General features: G+C 46.1%; 1 protein-coding gene across 2 annotated transcripts in view; it reads left to right on the forward strand.

Annotated features, from left to right (window-relative positions):
* Positions 1 to 6,001, forward strand: part of HAUS7 (HAUS augmin like complex subunit 7) — a 104,606-nt gene extending 98,605 nt beyond the window's left edge. For both annotated transcript variants that reach the window (XM_069748315.1, XM_069748316.1), the window contains one exon: positions 5,670 to 6,001. In XM_069748315.1, the coding sequence (XP_069604416.1) occupies positions 5,670 to 5,713 (44 nt within the window). In that variant the 3' untranslated portion in view covers positions 5,714 to 6,001. The remainder of the gene's footprint in view (positions 1 to 5,669) is intronic.
* The last annotated feature ends 9,003 nt before the right edge of the window (positions 6,002 to 15,004 follow it).

Genomic DNA, 15,004 nt, shown 5'->3' on the forward strand with positions numbered 1-15,004 from the left:
GTACTGCACCCAGCTGACCATGTGCATGGCTCCTGCACATCAGGAGGTTATTCGCTTTCTGGTGTTGCATAATCTGCATGATGTGGTCGTGTTGGGGTTGCCATGGCTACAAGTCCATAATCCAGTATTAGATTGGAAATCCATGTCGGTGTCCAGCTGGGGTTGTCAGAGGGTACATGGTGATGTTCCATTTCTGTCAATTTCGTCATCCACCCCTTCTGAGGTCCCAGAGTTCTTGTCTGATTACCGGGATGTATTTGATGAGCCCAAGTCCGATATCCTACCTCCGCATAGGGATTGTGATTGTGCTATCAATTTGATTCCTGGTAGTAAATTCCCAAAAGGTCGACTGTTTAGTTTATCCGTGCCTGAGCACACCGCTATGCGCAGTTATATGAAGGAATCCCTGGAGAAGGGGTATATTCGCCCGTCATCGTCGCCATTAGGAGCAGGGTTCTTTTTTGTAGCCAAGAAGGATGGTTCGCTGAGACCTTGTATAGATTACCGCCTTCTTAATAAGATCACGGTTAAATTTCAGTACCCCTTGCCATTGTTATCTGATCTGTTTGCTCGGATTAAGGGGGCTAGTTGGTTCACCAAGATAGATCTTCGTGGTGCGTATAATCTGGTGAGAATCAGGCAAGGCGATGAATGGAAAACTGCATTTAATACGCCCGATGGGTCATTTTGAGTATCTAGTGATGCCGTTCGGACTTGCCAATGCTCCATCAGTGTTTCAGTCCTTTATGCATGACATCTTCCGAGAGTACCTGGATAAATTCCTGATTGTGTACTTGGATGACATTTTGATCTTCTCGGATGATTGGGAGTCTCATGTGAAGCAGGTCAGAACAGTTTTTCAGGTCCTGCGTGCTAATTCTTTGTTTGTGAAGGGATCAAAGTGTCTCTTTGGTGTGCAGAAGGTTTCATTTTTGGGGTTCATCTTTTCCCCTTCTACTATCGAGATGGATCCTGTTAAGGTCCAAGCCATCCATGATTGGACTCAGCCGACATCTCTGAAAAGTCTGCAAAAGTTCCTGGGCTTTGCTAATTTTTATCGTCGCTTCATCTGCAATTTTTCTAGTATTGCTAAACCATTGACCGATTTGACCAAGAAGGGTGCTGATGTGGTCAATTGGTCTTCTGCTGCTGTGGAAGCCTTTCAAGAGTTGAAGCGTCGTTTTTTTTCTGCCCCTGTGTTGTGTCAACCTGATGTTTCTCTTCCGTTCCAGGTCGAGGTTGATGCTTCTGAGATTGGAGCAGGGGCTGTTTTGTCGCAGAGAGGTTCTGATTGCTCAGTGATTAAACCATGCGCTTTTTTTTCCAGGAAGTTTTCGCCTGCTGAGCGAAATTATGATGTGGGCAACCGAGAGTTGCTGGCCATGAAGTGGGCATTCGAGGAGTGGCGTCATTGGCTTGAAGGAGCTAAGCATCGCGTGGTGGTATTGACTGATCATAAGAACTTGACTTATCTCGAGTCTGCCAAGCGGTTGAATCCTAGACAGGCTCGTTGGTCGCTGTTTTTTGCCCGTTTTGACTTTGTGATTTCGTACCTTCCGGGCTCTAAAAATGTGAAGGCGGATTCTCTGTCTAGGAGTTTTGTGCCCGACTCTCCGGGTTTGTCTGAGCCGGCGGGTATCCTCAAGGAGGGAGTAATTGTGTCTGCCATCTCCCCTGATTTGCGGCGGGTGCTGCAAAAATTTCAGGCTAATAAACCTGATCGTTGTCCAGCGGAGAAACTGTTTGTCCCTGATAGGTGGACGAATAAAGTTATCTCTGAGGTTCATTGTTCGGTGTTGGCTGGTCATCCTGGAATCTTTGGTACCAGAGAGCTAGTGGCTAGATCCTTTTGGTGGCCATCTCTGTCGCGGGATGTGCGTACTTTTGTGCAGTCCTGTGGGATTTGTGCTCGGGCTAAGCCCTGCTGTTCTCGTGCCAGTGGGTTGCTTTTGCCCTTGCCGGTCCCGAAGAGACCTTGGACACATATCTCTATGGATTTTATTTCAGATCTTCCCGTTTCTCAAAAGATGTCAGTCATTTGGGTGGTCTGTGATCGCTTTTCTAAGATGGTCCATCTGGTACCCTTGTCTAAATTGCCTTCCTCCTCTGATTTGGTGCCATTGTTCTTCCAGCATGTGGTTCGTTTACATGGTATTCCAGAGAATATCGTTTCTGACAGAGGTTCCCAGTTTGTTTCAAGGTTTTGGCGAGCCTTTTGTGGTAGGATGGGCATTGACTTGTCTTTTTCCTCGGCTTTCCATCCTCAGACTAATGGCCAGACCGAACGAACCAATCAGACCTTGGAAACATATCTGAGATGTTTTGTTTCTGCTGATCAGGATGACTGGGTGTCCTTTTTGCCTTTGGCTGAGTTCGCCCTTAATAACCGGGCCAGCTCGGCTACCTTGGTTTCGCCATTTTTCTGCAACTCTGGATTCCATCCTCGTTTCTCTTCAGAACAGGTTTAGTCTTCGGACTGTCCTGGTGTGGATACTGTGGTGGACAGGTTGCAGCAGATTTTGACTCATGTAGTGGACAATTTGACCTTGTCCCTGGAGAGGGCTCAACGTTTTGCTAATCGCAGACGCTGTGTGGGTCCCCGACTTCGTGTTGGGGATCTGGTTTGGTTTCCTCTCCTAAGTTTAAACCTCGTTTCATTGGTCCGTATAGGATTTCTGAGGTTCTTAATCCTGTGTCTTTTCGTCTGACCCTTCCAGATTCTTTTTCCATACATAACGTATTCCATAGGTCATTGTTGCGGAGATACGTGGCACCTATGGTTCCATCTGTTGACCCTCCTGCCCCGTTTTTGGTGGAGGGGGAGTTGGAGTATATTGTGGAGAAGATTTTGGATTCTCGTGTTTCAAGACGGAAACTCCAGTATCTGGTTAAATGGAAGGGTTATGCTCAGGAAGATAATTCCTGGGTTTTTGCCTCTGATGTCCATGCTCCCGATCTTGTTCGTGCCTTTCATGTGGCTCATCCTGGTCGGCCTGGGGGCTCTGGTGAGGGTTCGGTGACCCCTCCTCAAGGGGGGGGGGAGTACTGTTGTGAATTCTGTGGCAGGGCTCCCTCCTGTGGTCACAAGTGGTACTTCGGCTGATTCTCTCTGTGAGCTTCTGTTGGTGGAGGAAAGTGGTATTGCGGTTTCTGAGTTTCCTACCTCAGGTGATGTGGTGAGGTCGTTAGGTACTGCTCTACTTAACTCCACCTAATGCTTTGATCCTGGCTTCCTGTCAATGTTCCAGTGTTGGACTTGTTTTTCCCTGGATCATTCCTGTGGCCTGCTGCTATGCATAGCTAAGTTCTTCTTTGCTATTTGTTTGCTATTTTTTCTGTCCAGCTTGTCTAATTGTTTTGCTGGAAGCTCTGGGACGCAAAGGGTGTACCTCTGTGCCGTTAGTTCGGTACGGATGGTCTTTTTGCCCCCTTTGCGTGGTTTTCTTTAGGGTTTTGTGTAGACCGCAAAGTTATCTTTCCTATCCTCGCTCTGTTAGGAAAGTCGGGCCTCACTTTGCTGAATCTATTTCATCCCTACGTTTGTCTTTTCATCTTACTCACAGTCATTATATGTGGGGGGCTGCCTTTTCCTTTGGGGTATTTCTCTGAGGCAAGGTAGGCTTATTTTCTATCTTCAGGCTAGTTAGTTTCTCAGGCTGTGCCGAGTTGCATAGGCAGAGTTAGGCGCAATCCACGGCTGCCTCTAGTGTTTGTTTGGAGAGGATTAGGGATTGCGGTCTGCAGAGTTCCCACGTCTCAGAGCTCGTTCTATGATTTTGGGTTATTATCAGATCACTGTATGTGCTCTGACCGCTATGTCCATTGTGGTACTGAATTGCCTATCATAACAATTATGGCTCCATACAAAATAGGCCCCATATAATGCTCCATACAGTTCATTATGGCCCCATAAGGTGCTCCATATGCAAATATGCCCCATATAATGCTCCATGCAGTTCTTTATGCCCCCTTATAATGCTCCATGCAGTTCTTTATGGCCCCATAACTTGCCCCATATAATGCTCCATGCAGTTCTTTATGGCCCCATAGATGCTCCATATAATGCTCCATGCAGTTCTTTATGGCCCCATAGATGCCCCATATAATGCTCCATGCAGTTATGGCCCCATAGATGCTCCATATAATGCTCCATGCAGTTCTTTCTGGCCCCATAACTTGCCCCATATAATGCTCCATGCAGTTCTTTATGGCCCCATAGACGCTCCATATAATGCTCCATGCAGTTCTTTATGGCCCCATAGATGCCCCATATAATGCTCCATGCAGTTCCTTATGCCCCCTTATAATGCTCCATGCAGTTCTTTATGGCCCCATATAATGCTCCATGCAGTTATGGCCCCATAGATGCTCCATATAATGCTCCATGCAGTTCTTTCTGGCCCCATAACTTGCCCCATATAATGCTCCATGCAGTTCTTTATGGCCCCATAGACGCTCCATATAATGCTCCATGCAGTTCTTTATGGCCCCATAGATGCTCCATATAATGCTCCATGCAGTTCTTTATGGCTCCATATAATGCTCCATGCAGTTCTTTATGGCCCCATAGATGCTCCATATAACATTGTGCCACATGCAATGCTGCTGCTGCATTAAAAAAAAAAAAATTAAAAAATGACATACTCGCCTCTCTTCGCTACCCGCTGCTACTCAGCGTCCCATCTCTCCGCACTGACTGTTCAGGCAGAGGGCAGCGCACACACTAATACGTCATCGCGCCCTCTGACCTGCACAGTCACTGCAGAGGACATGGAAGACAATGCGGCGGTGGAACGTGGAAAGGTGAATATGACATACTCACCTGCTCCTGGCACTCCTGACACGGTCCCCGCATGTCCCACGTCTCCGGGAGCGGCAGCTTCTTCCTGTAGTGAGCGGTCACATGGCACTACTCATTACAGTAATGAATATGCGGCTCCACCCCCATAGGAGTGGAGTCCATAGTCATAACTTTAATGAGCGGTACCATGTGACCGCTGAACAGGAGAAGAAGCTGCCGCGCCCGAAGACCGTGGGATATGCAGGGATCGCGCTGGGAGCAGGTGAGTATTTGACAGGCGTCGCTCCCCCTCACCCGCCGACTCCCCTGCCTTCCATGACTCGAGTATAAGCCGAGAGGGGCACTTTCAACCCATTTTTGGGGCTGAAAATCTCAGCTTATACTCGAGTATATACGGTAAGTATTTTGTGTAACATATCTCTGTCATATAAAGGGCATGAAAATTCAAAGTTGGTAAATTGCAAAATTTTCAAAATTTTTGCCAAATTTCCAATTTTTTTCACAAATAAACGAAAGTAATATCAAAGAAATTTTACCACTATCATGAAGTGCAATATGTCACAAGAAAACAAACTCAGAATCACTGGGATCCATGGAAGCGTTCCAGAGTTATTACCTCATAAAGGGACAGTGGTCAGAATTGTAAAAATTGGCCCGGTCATTAACGTGCAAACCACCCTTGGGGGTAAAGGGGTTAAATGCCTTTTACCTGGAACCCAAAATCAGTTCCATGTACTGATGCAATGTGTATTAGTAGATGGAACGTGTATGACACAACATTGATGTTTTATTTTATTGTTTTATTATGCTGTGAAAGATAAAGAATGGCGTTTGCTGCTACTAATTTTTCTTTTATTTTGCTTCCTAGATGAGAAAATCAAGCAATTAAAGAAAAGTTACGAGTTATTTTAAGAGTTCGTTCCAAGATTGAGAGAACTGATGGCGCATGGTCCTGACACAGGTCAAGGTTCGGGGTGTAGTCGTCAGCTTCATGATAGGACATAGACTTTGGCCATCTTGTTATGTTGTTGGCCGTGACAACCTCGTGCAGATTCTGTATGGTGAAGAGTCCAGATTCTCCTTGGTTTGGAGGGTGCAGTGGTGTCTTCTGTCCATACATAGGTAATGCAGCGAGGATACACACCAGACTCCGTATGCGTATGCCTGATATAATTGTAATAAAGAGAATGTTTTCATGTATTGACGATCTACTGATTTTTAATATATCTATTCAAAAGTGAGCTGAATAGCTGATAGGGAAGAGCTGCCGCCTGATGCACAAGAGCTGCTGGGTTTGAATCCTGACAACTATTCCAAATATAGCCTTGCTGCGGTAAAAGGCTACATACAGCGTACTACCACTGACCATATCCGCAAACCTCACTGCGGTAAGTCCACACTAGATGGGATCGCTCTGGATTATATCCTCAGATGTGTACAGGTGTAATCCATAGACGAATACAGTAGCTGGCAAGTGTCTGAGATGTCACAATTCTCATCCATGCGCTGCAGAAGATTTTTTGGCACGCCTGGAAGTTGCGGCTTGTGAAATCTTCAGCATTGTTTATTCCTGTTTGTAGATTTCACTGCAGATTTAACTTGGGGAGAAATCCACAGCGAAAGGCAGGATCTCAGGTATGTCACTTCACTCACCCGCGCTGCGGTCGGTTCTTCCCTTCCCCGTGCTTTGCATGCTTCCAGCCATGTCCTTAGGGCATGCGCACTCTCCCGCCCTCTTAAAGGGCTAGCGCGTGCACTTGCTATTTCCTCCCCAGCCAATGGCTGGGAGGCATTATGTATATGTTGCTTCCTCCCCACTGGGGAGGTGCCTGAGCAACCTTCCTGTTCTGCAGTCTACGTTGTGTAAGGTTGCATACCAGTCCCTGCTGCGCTCTGGTGCACATCCCGCCTGCTGCGCTCTGGTGCACATCCCGCCTGCTGCGCTATCCAGCCTGTTCCGTTGGTCTGTCCTGGAGTGGTACCTGGCGTTCCCCGGGAGCCAAGCCTAACCTCATCATCAGAGGCTCTAGTGAACAGTCTGGTGCTTGCTTGGTCACGCCACTCCAGGCTCTCCACGGTCTGTGGCACATTGGGTACACAAACCACGTCCGTGACAGTACGAGTCTTTCAGATGTACAGCGTCAAATACTAGGAAAGGCCATCAGGCATGATTGCTGGGGACTCGCCTTACCAGTCAGTTCACCTGGGGACATCCACGTCACATTCTGCATAAAACTTTCCTACCCAAGTTGGGAGCTGTCGATCTTTTATTGAATTAGCTGCGTCATAGTTGCTTTCACCTCCAGATAAGGGTTCACTTACTTATCTAATTTGATGGTGTCTTACTGTAAATGAACCTGCCACGTGCCTCCAATAACAAAGGTATGTATGTAGTTAATGTTGGACAGTATTGGAAATATTTTTATTGATTTTTTTTTTTTAATAGGAATAGCCTCCCCCCTCACCCTTTCTCCCCCCCCCCCCCCCCCCAAAAAAAAAAAAAAAAAAAATCAGCCCTAAAAGGCTGGTTGTATTGTTCCTTGACAGAGCCAGTAATACATTTAGTGGCAGATTTGTAGGCCACCATACATATCAGATGAAACATGGCCAGACGTGCTGATTTCAGAAGGACCAGCCGACCATTTGATGTGTATGGAGTCCTCCTGATTCTTCCCCTGACGATGGTCGCTGCCAGAGCTTAGCATTCATATTTATTCAGGAGAGATTGCTGGCGGCCAAACAAACATGGATCACATTGATGTGATCATATGTGTATGCACAGAATATACACTGCTCAAAAATATGAAGGGAACACTTACATTGTGTGGTTTAACTCCAAGTCAATCACACTTCATTAAAATCATCCTGTCCAGTTATGAAGCAACACCGATTATGAATCTGTTTCTCCTGCTGTTGTGCAAATGGAACAGACAACAGGTGGAAATCATAAGCAATTAGCAAGACAACCCCTATAAATGAGTGGTTTTGCAGGGGGTGACCACAGACCATTTCTCTGTTCCCATCTTTTTTGGCTGTTTTGGTCACTTCTGCATTTTGTCATTGCTGTCACCCCTAGAAGTACAGTGGCATGAGGTGATGTATATAACCCATAGAAGTTGCTCAGTGAATGCAGCTCATCCATGATGGCACATCAATGGGAGCTTTGGCAAGAAGGGTAGCTGTGTCAGCACAGTGTCCAGAGCATGGAGCAGACACCAGGAGACAGGCCAGTACACCAGGAGATGTGGAGGGGGCTGTAGGAGGGCAACAACCCAACAGCAGGACCGCTGCCGCCTCCTTTGTGGAAGGAGAAACTGGAGGAGCAGTGCCAGAGCCCTGCAAAACGATGTCCAACAGGCCACTAACATCTATGTGTCTGCTGAAACTGTCCGAAACAGACTCCATGAGGGCCCGACGTCCGCAAGTGGGTGCTGTGATTATAGCCCAACACCTTGCAGGGCGATTGGCATTTGCAGAGAACACCAAGATTGGCAGATTCGACATTGTCGCCCTGTGCTCTTCACAGATGATAGCAGGTTCACACTGAGCCCATGTGACAGAATCTGGAGATGCCGTGGAGAACGTTCTGCTGCCTGCAACATCCTCCAGCATGACCGGTTTGGCAGTGGGTCAGTAATGGCGTGGGGAGACATATTTTCGGAGGGTTGCAGAGCCCTCTATGTGCTTGCCAGAAGTGCCCTGACTGCTATTGGGGACCGGAATGAGATCCTCAGACCCACTGTGAGACCATATGCAGGTGGAGTGGGCCCTGGGTTCTTTTTGATGCATGACAATGCTAGGGTTCATGTAGCTAAAGTGTGCCAGCAGTTCCTGCATGATGAAGGCATTGATGCTATTGTCGGGGTCGTCACGACAATACCCTTCATCCACCAGTCATTCCAAATCAGATTAAGAGCATTGGTACCGGAGTGAAGGATGAGTCAGACAAAATGCTGGTTCAAACTCATTGCATGCTCGTGTGTCCACACGTAGTGGGAACGTCACAGCAACTAACTTTATTTCCTAATACACAACACTATATGATCTATTGGGGGAAGGTGTGCAGAGGGCGGGGATATGCAGGGGTTAAGCAATGTATCTAGTATTCAGTCCTTCTGGTTGGCTCTGACATCATCTGATGAATCTTCCTTTGTCCACATCGCTTTAAGTATCATTTCCAGAGAAATGATACTTGTCCTTCTGGAATGTGTAACTTGCTTCTTCAGCAGGGCGAATCTGGGGCAAAGGTGAATACTGGCAGCCATCTTAAATACAGTTAAATATGCATTAGCAAACATAAAGGGGAAAACTTATTGTTTCACAGCATAAGAATATATAAAAGTACAAAAGAGTATAAAGATATATATTTTCAACTTGACACTATGGACTGGTCTGCCTGTTCACTTGACCTGAATCCAATCAAGCACATCTGGGGCATCATGTCTCGTTCCATCCACCAACACCATGTTACACCACAGACTGTCCTGAAGTTGACTGATGCTTTAATCCAGGTCTTGGTGGAGATTCCTCAGGAGAACATCTGCCGCCTCATCAGGAGCATGCCCAGGCGTTTTAGGGAGGTCAATACAGGCACGTGGAGGCCAGACACACTACTGAGCATCATTTCCTTGGACATAATTTCACACAAAACCCACAAAATGGGCCAAACAAAATTGTTGGACCATCAACAAGCTTCTTACATCTCTCAGCTGGAATTTTGGAGCACTCTTCTTTTGTAAACTGCACCAGGTCTCTCATATGTGAAGGCGCCTTATCCCAACAGCAATTTTAAGATCTCTCCACAGGTGTTTTATGGGATTAAGATCTGGACTTTTTGCTGGCCACTTCAAAATTATCCAACACTTTGTTTCCATTTATTGCTGGGGGCTTCTTGAAGTATGTTTAGGGTCATTGTCCTGCAGGAAGACCCATGACCTAAGACGCAAAACCAGCTTTCTGACAATGGGCACTACTACATTGCGACCCAAAATCCTTTGGTAATCTTCAGATTTCATGATTCCTTTCACAGTCAAGGGCACCCAGTGCCAGAGGCAGCAAAACAACCCCAAAACATATTTGAACCTCCATCATATTTAACTGTAGGTACTGTTATTTTCTTTCTAGGCTCTACTGTTTTCAGCTTTACCAAAAAGCTCTTTCTTGGTCTCATCTGTCCACAAGACGCTTTCCCAGAAGGAGTTTTGCAAACTGCAGTCTAGTTTTTTTTTGTGCCTCTGTGTCAGCAGTGTGGTCCTCCTGGGTCTCCTGCCATAGCATTTAATTTTATTCAAATGTTGACTCATAGTTCACGTTGACACTGATGCACCCTGAGCCTGCAGTACAGCTTGAATTTCTTGGAACTTGATTGGGACTGCTTATCCACTCTCCAGACTATCCTGCGTTGCAACCTTTCTTCAATGTTTCTCTGCCGTCCACGTCCAGGGAGATTAGCTACAGTACCATGGCTTGTATACTTCTTGATTATGTTGCGCACTGTGGACAAGGGAACATTAAGATCTCTGGAGATGGGCTTGTAATCTTGAGATTGTTGATACTGTTTAACAATCTTGCTTCTCAAGTCCTCAGGTGAGTTTGAATGAGCATCAAATGCTTGAAAGGAAGTTGCTTACCCCCAATTTTGTAAAGGTGCCAAGAATTTTGTCTGCCAGTTTAGAAATTTTGTGTGAAATTATGTCCATTTTGCCTTTTTTTTCTTCTCTTTATTTTTTGTTCCAATACACATAAAGGAAATAAACGTGAGTATAGCAAAACGTGCAATTGCAATAATGTTTTGGGAGAAATACTTTATTTTCTGGAACAATTTCAATGGTTCCAACACTTTCAGCCATGATTGTATATATGTGTGCCTATTTTCAAATTTGGAAGTTATCCCCTTTCCCTGGGTTAGGTTATAATATCCGGATCACTGGGGCTTGCACCCGTGTGAATGGAGCTGTGGTTGATCATTTGCACTGCCGCTCAGTTAATTCTAATGTGAGTGCTGAAGATAAGCCGAGCGCACCACTCTTCTATCCTTGGCAGTCTCATTTGGAATGAATCGAGCACATGATCGACCACCACTCCATTCACAAGGTTCTCTGGATCGGTGGGAATTCCAGCAATCGGGACGTCATTTCCTATCCTATCTGTTTTAAAGGACAAGATTATTTTAGATTGATTGCCCTATAAAGATTTGTTATGTAACCTCAATACAGAATTAATTACCATATAATTATTATTGTTATTGCGGTCTTCCTCGTTCTCCGGCGTTGCGCCTGTCGATGATTCATGCTTATAGGTGGGTCTGGGAGACTCCCTAATGCCATCATTATACTGATATGTCATGACTGCACGGTTTACTACATAAGGTGAGTAAGAAGCTAATTTCCTCGGCATCGTCATTTCCCACATAAAAACATCTGGCATTGCTGATTCGTGGCTGACGATATGGGGTTTCTGAGGCTAAATACATAGATTGCCATCAGGGAGATAGGAGACTAGGCAGGGTCCGGATATCATAGTATAGGATCCTGCTCCGGGTTCGAAGCACCGATACAGTAATTGGTTCCATATATCCAGATGAATATGACTTTAGAAACAATTTGGTCTGTTCTTATCAAGTGATTGACAAATAACTTTGTGAAGTTGTGCCTATTGGATATGGTGAAATGTAAAAGCAGACAAACATTTTGTTTAGGTGGAGACTGTTCACAAATGGCTATTGTTTGGTTTTGTCTCCTTGATTTTTAGGAGATTCAAAACGTTCCCCTGCCACAAGAGTGAATAACAAGTGCAGTTATTGTGCGTGTGTGTGTATACAATGTAGTTATGATTATCTGTTTGCAGACTACCATAAAGCTATGTGCCCACGTTCAGGAAAGTGTGCAGAATTTTCCTGAGCAAATCCGGACTACTTTCGCAGGAAATCCGCATGCGTATTTTCCGCTTTTTTGCACTTTTTTTTGTGGATTTTTCGTGCTTTTTTCTGGAGCTTCTCAATGCAATAATATACCGGCAAATCCGCAAAAAAATCTGTGAAATTAATTAACATGCTGCGTTTTTTCCACGATGTGTTTATTGCAGAAAAAAACGCAACATGTGCTCAAAAATTGCGGAATGCATTAAAAATGATAGGATGCTTAATGTAAGCGTTTTTTAAGCGTTTTGCAGCAGAAAACCACGAAAAAACGTCAAAAATCCAGAACGTGTGCACATAGCCTTAGACAAAATTTCAGGGCGGTCCACGTATGACTCTGAAGTGACATTTTACAATGTCATGGCAGAGTCAGTAGCAGTATGAAGATCTTGAAGCTGCAGGAGCCAGAAGAGAAGTTCGGTCTTCCAAAAGTGAAAGTTTATTATCATCACTGCCTTCCTGATTGCTGTATACAGCATTGAAAGAGTGCTGTATTTACAGTATAGGAAGTATAGGAAGCTGTGATGACAGTGTTATTCTGGCCACTGGTGTGGGGGTGAATTATTCTTAATTATGGCAGACATATTGTTCCTTCTTCACTAGGTCCACAAACATGAGCAATTTTCACATGAACCCGTTTGACTCTTGTATGTTAGTCTGTGTAATACTTGCTGATTACGTATTGTATCAGCCCATTGTGGTTTACTGGTCTGCGTGACTTTGGCCAAAATGCAGGTTAGTGGAACAATCGAACATTGAGGAATTACTTCCCCCAATCCTGCAGGAGAATGCACTGAATGGTAGCTGTGGGTATAAAAGGGGTCTGTCTTTCTCTTCAGAAAGTCTCTACATTATCAGCCCAAGAGACCAAGGCACCAGCTGGTGGAAAACAAATCTGTTCCACCGCCCATCACTGACCCCACAATGACTTTTGCAGAACCCCGGTTGGGACTACTATAAGTTGTTGCTGGCTGGAGCTGGATATACGTATGGTCGTGGTATTCGTCATCTCGAGGAGCATGGTCTGTGACTGCAGACTATACTGGTGGGAGATACAAATGCTGTGGACCAACCACAAGTCAGACAGTGGGTATCGCCTGGTACGGGTGCTGTGAAACTAAGGGCCCCAGGTTAGGATCTTGTGGACTGGGGACATTGCACTGCGGACATTTACCCAGATTTGCTCAAGGTTAACTTGCCTAGGTAATTACAGCCCACAACCTCAGATCTTTACAGAAACGATGACCGCTCTTCCTCCTCCTGTCCTACCGATCATGCAATAGTCAGGCGGTAGCAGCTGCTGGGTCTTGGTAGACTCAGATCAGGTTGGTGCTAGACTCTGGAGCTGCATTAGCTTAAAATGGGGGAAATCGGCAATAATAAGTGTATTGAAATATTGAACGCTCCCCCATCCTCCCCAAAGTCTTTAATGACCTTATCAGGGGCACAAATGTAAAAAAAAATAAAAGCTTAAAAATTTCTTAACAGGGTGTAAAGTCTCACCCTGTTTTCCCAAAATAGCTATAGAACAGTGTGGTGCCGTTCACATCGTCCTCTTTCAGGTCTGCAAGGCAGGACGTGTCCCCCTGACACTTCAGCGTGTCTCAGGTGGATTGAGGTGGACGGCCCTTTGCCTGTTCCCCTCCCCAGCCCTCTCCTAGTAGCGGTGTCGGGTGCCTTCTCAGGGGCCCTCCCCTTCTCGGGGTTGATGCCGTCTGGGACCATGATAATATGGGAAGGAGGACACTTACGTTTTTCAGTGATACCCCTTCCCCTCCTTACCTGGAGGCTTCTAATATCATCCTTGGGATGGAGAAGGAGTTTGGACCTTGTTCAGACAGGTTCCTTTTCCCACCTTTCTCCACAGTCCATCTTCAGGTTGCGGGAGGCATCACAAAGAGATCAAAGAGCTCCCCCTCCTTCCAGTGCGCAGCCTCCGATGTGCCAATGTAGGCAACCAGAAATTTACTCCCTGCTCTCTTTTGAGGCCAACGCACTTTGTTCGCACACACAAGTAAGGGCTTGGCTATCGGGAATCGAGGGCTCACTCTTTTTCTGCCTAAAACATTATTTTATTATCAGGCTGGGTTCATCCACGCCCCTCGCACCATGGCCAGCCAATCAACGGGCGAGTTCTCACGTCCTTTCCATCTTATGGGAGCCCGTCTTTCATTTTAGGTCATATTGATTGCCGCCCTCTTCCCTAGCGTCAACCAATCAGCGCTGAAGGACTCCAGCGCACAATTTCCCTCATATGGGAGCACTCCTTTTATTTTTCTCAGCGCTGGCTTTCATCGCGCCTTGCTTGAGCCTGCCCGTTCCATCCCCTTCGCTCTGACTTCATCGCCGGAGTCGCTTGATCCCCTCCTATGCCCACACAACATTGTTCCTCCGGCTAGACTGATCTCCTCCATAAAATGGATAGGTCAGATACTGATTGAGACAGAGCCTAACAAAGGTATCCCAGTACCTGATACAGGTCCTTGAACACTTACCTAACTTTGTCACCTCCAGCACTCCAATCGTTTCTCAGAAAGAATTGCAGGCTCCCACCCGCTACCCACAGCATGGTAGTTCAAGGGTATGATCCAAGAAGTGGACACACTTGAGTTCCCATTCTCCCTCCACATCATCCAGGATGCCTTCAGTTTCACACTCCTCATCCCCAAAGGGGACCCAGGAGTCTGATCTCGATTGCCAGTCTGAATCTGACCTTGACACGGACCAATCTTCCAAACTCCAGGATATGGTAGACAGTCTTTATATTGGCCGTCGATCAGACCCTCAATATTAAGGACAAGGAGAGTCCCCCTCTGGATATCTCCTTCCTCATTCAAAAAGGCTAAACATCCTCCCCTGGTTTTTGCCAATCACAGAGAGTTTGAGGGAATCTTCACCAAACAGTGGGAGCGCTCAGAATAGCGCTTCCCAGGCAGAAAGCAGTTGGATGTTTTATTTCCCTTTGGTCCTGATTTCCTCAGTAAATGAGCAGAATCCCTGGCTGTGGATCCCCTAGTCTCTTGCCTGTCCTCTAAGATGTTCTTATCACTCCCTGACGGTTCTTCCCTCAAGACTCCACGGACAGACAAATCGAAGCCCTAGCTAAGTCCACCTTTGAGCCTGCTGGGGCTTATCTTTGCCCTGCCTTTGCTTTCACTTGAGTAGTCAAGTCTGTTTCTGCCTTGGCAAAATTTCTTCGGCTAGGCATTTTATCAATGGCATCACCAGATGAGCTAGCTGATCTTACGGAGCAGATAGCTCACGCAGGTAAATGTATGCTTGCCGCT

The sequence above is a fragment of the Ranitomeya imitator genome, chromosome 2 (genome assembly GCF_032444005.1).
Source record: "Ranitomeya imitator isolate aRanImi1 chromosome 2, aRanImi1.pri, whole genome shotgun sequence".
Taxonomy (NCBI): domain Eukaryota; kingdom Metazoa; phylum Chordata; class Amphibia; order Anura; family Dendrobatidae; genus Ranitomeya; species Ranitomeya imitator.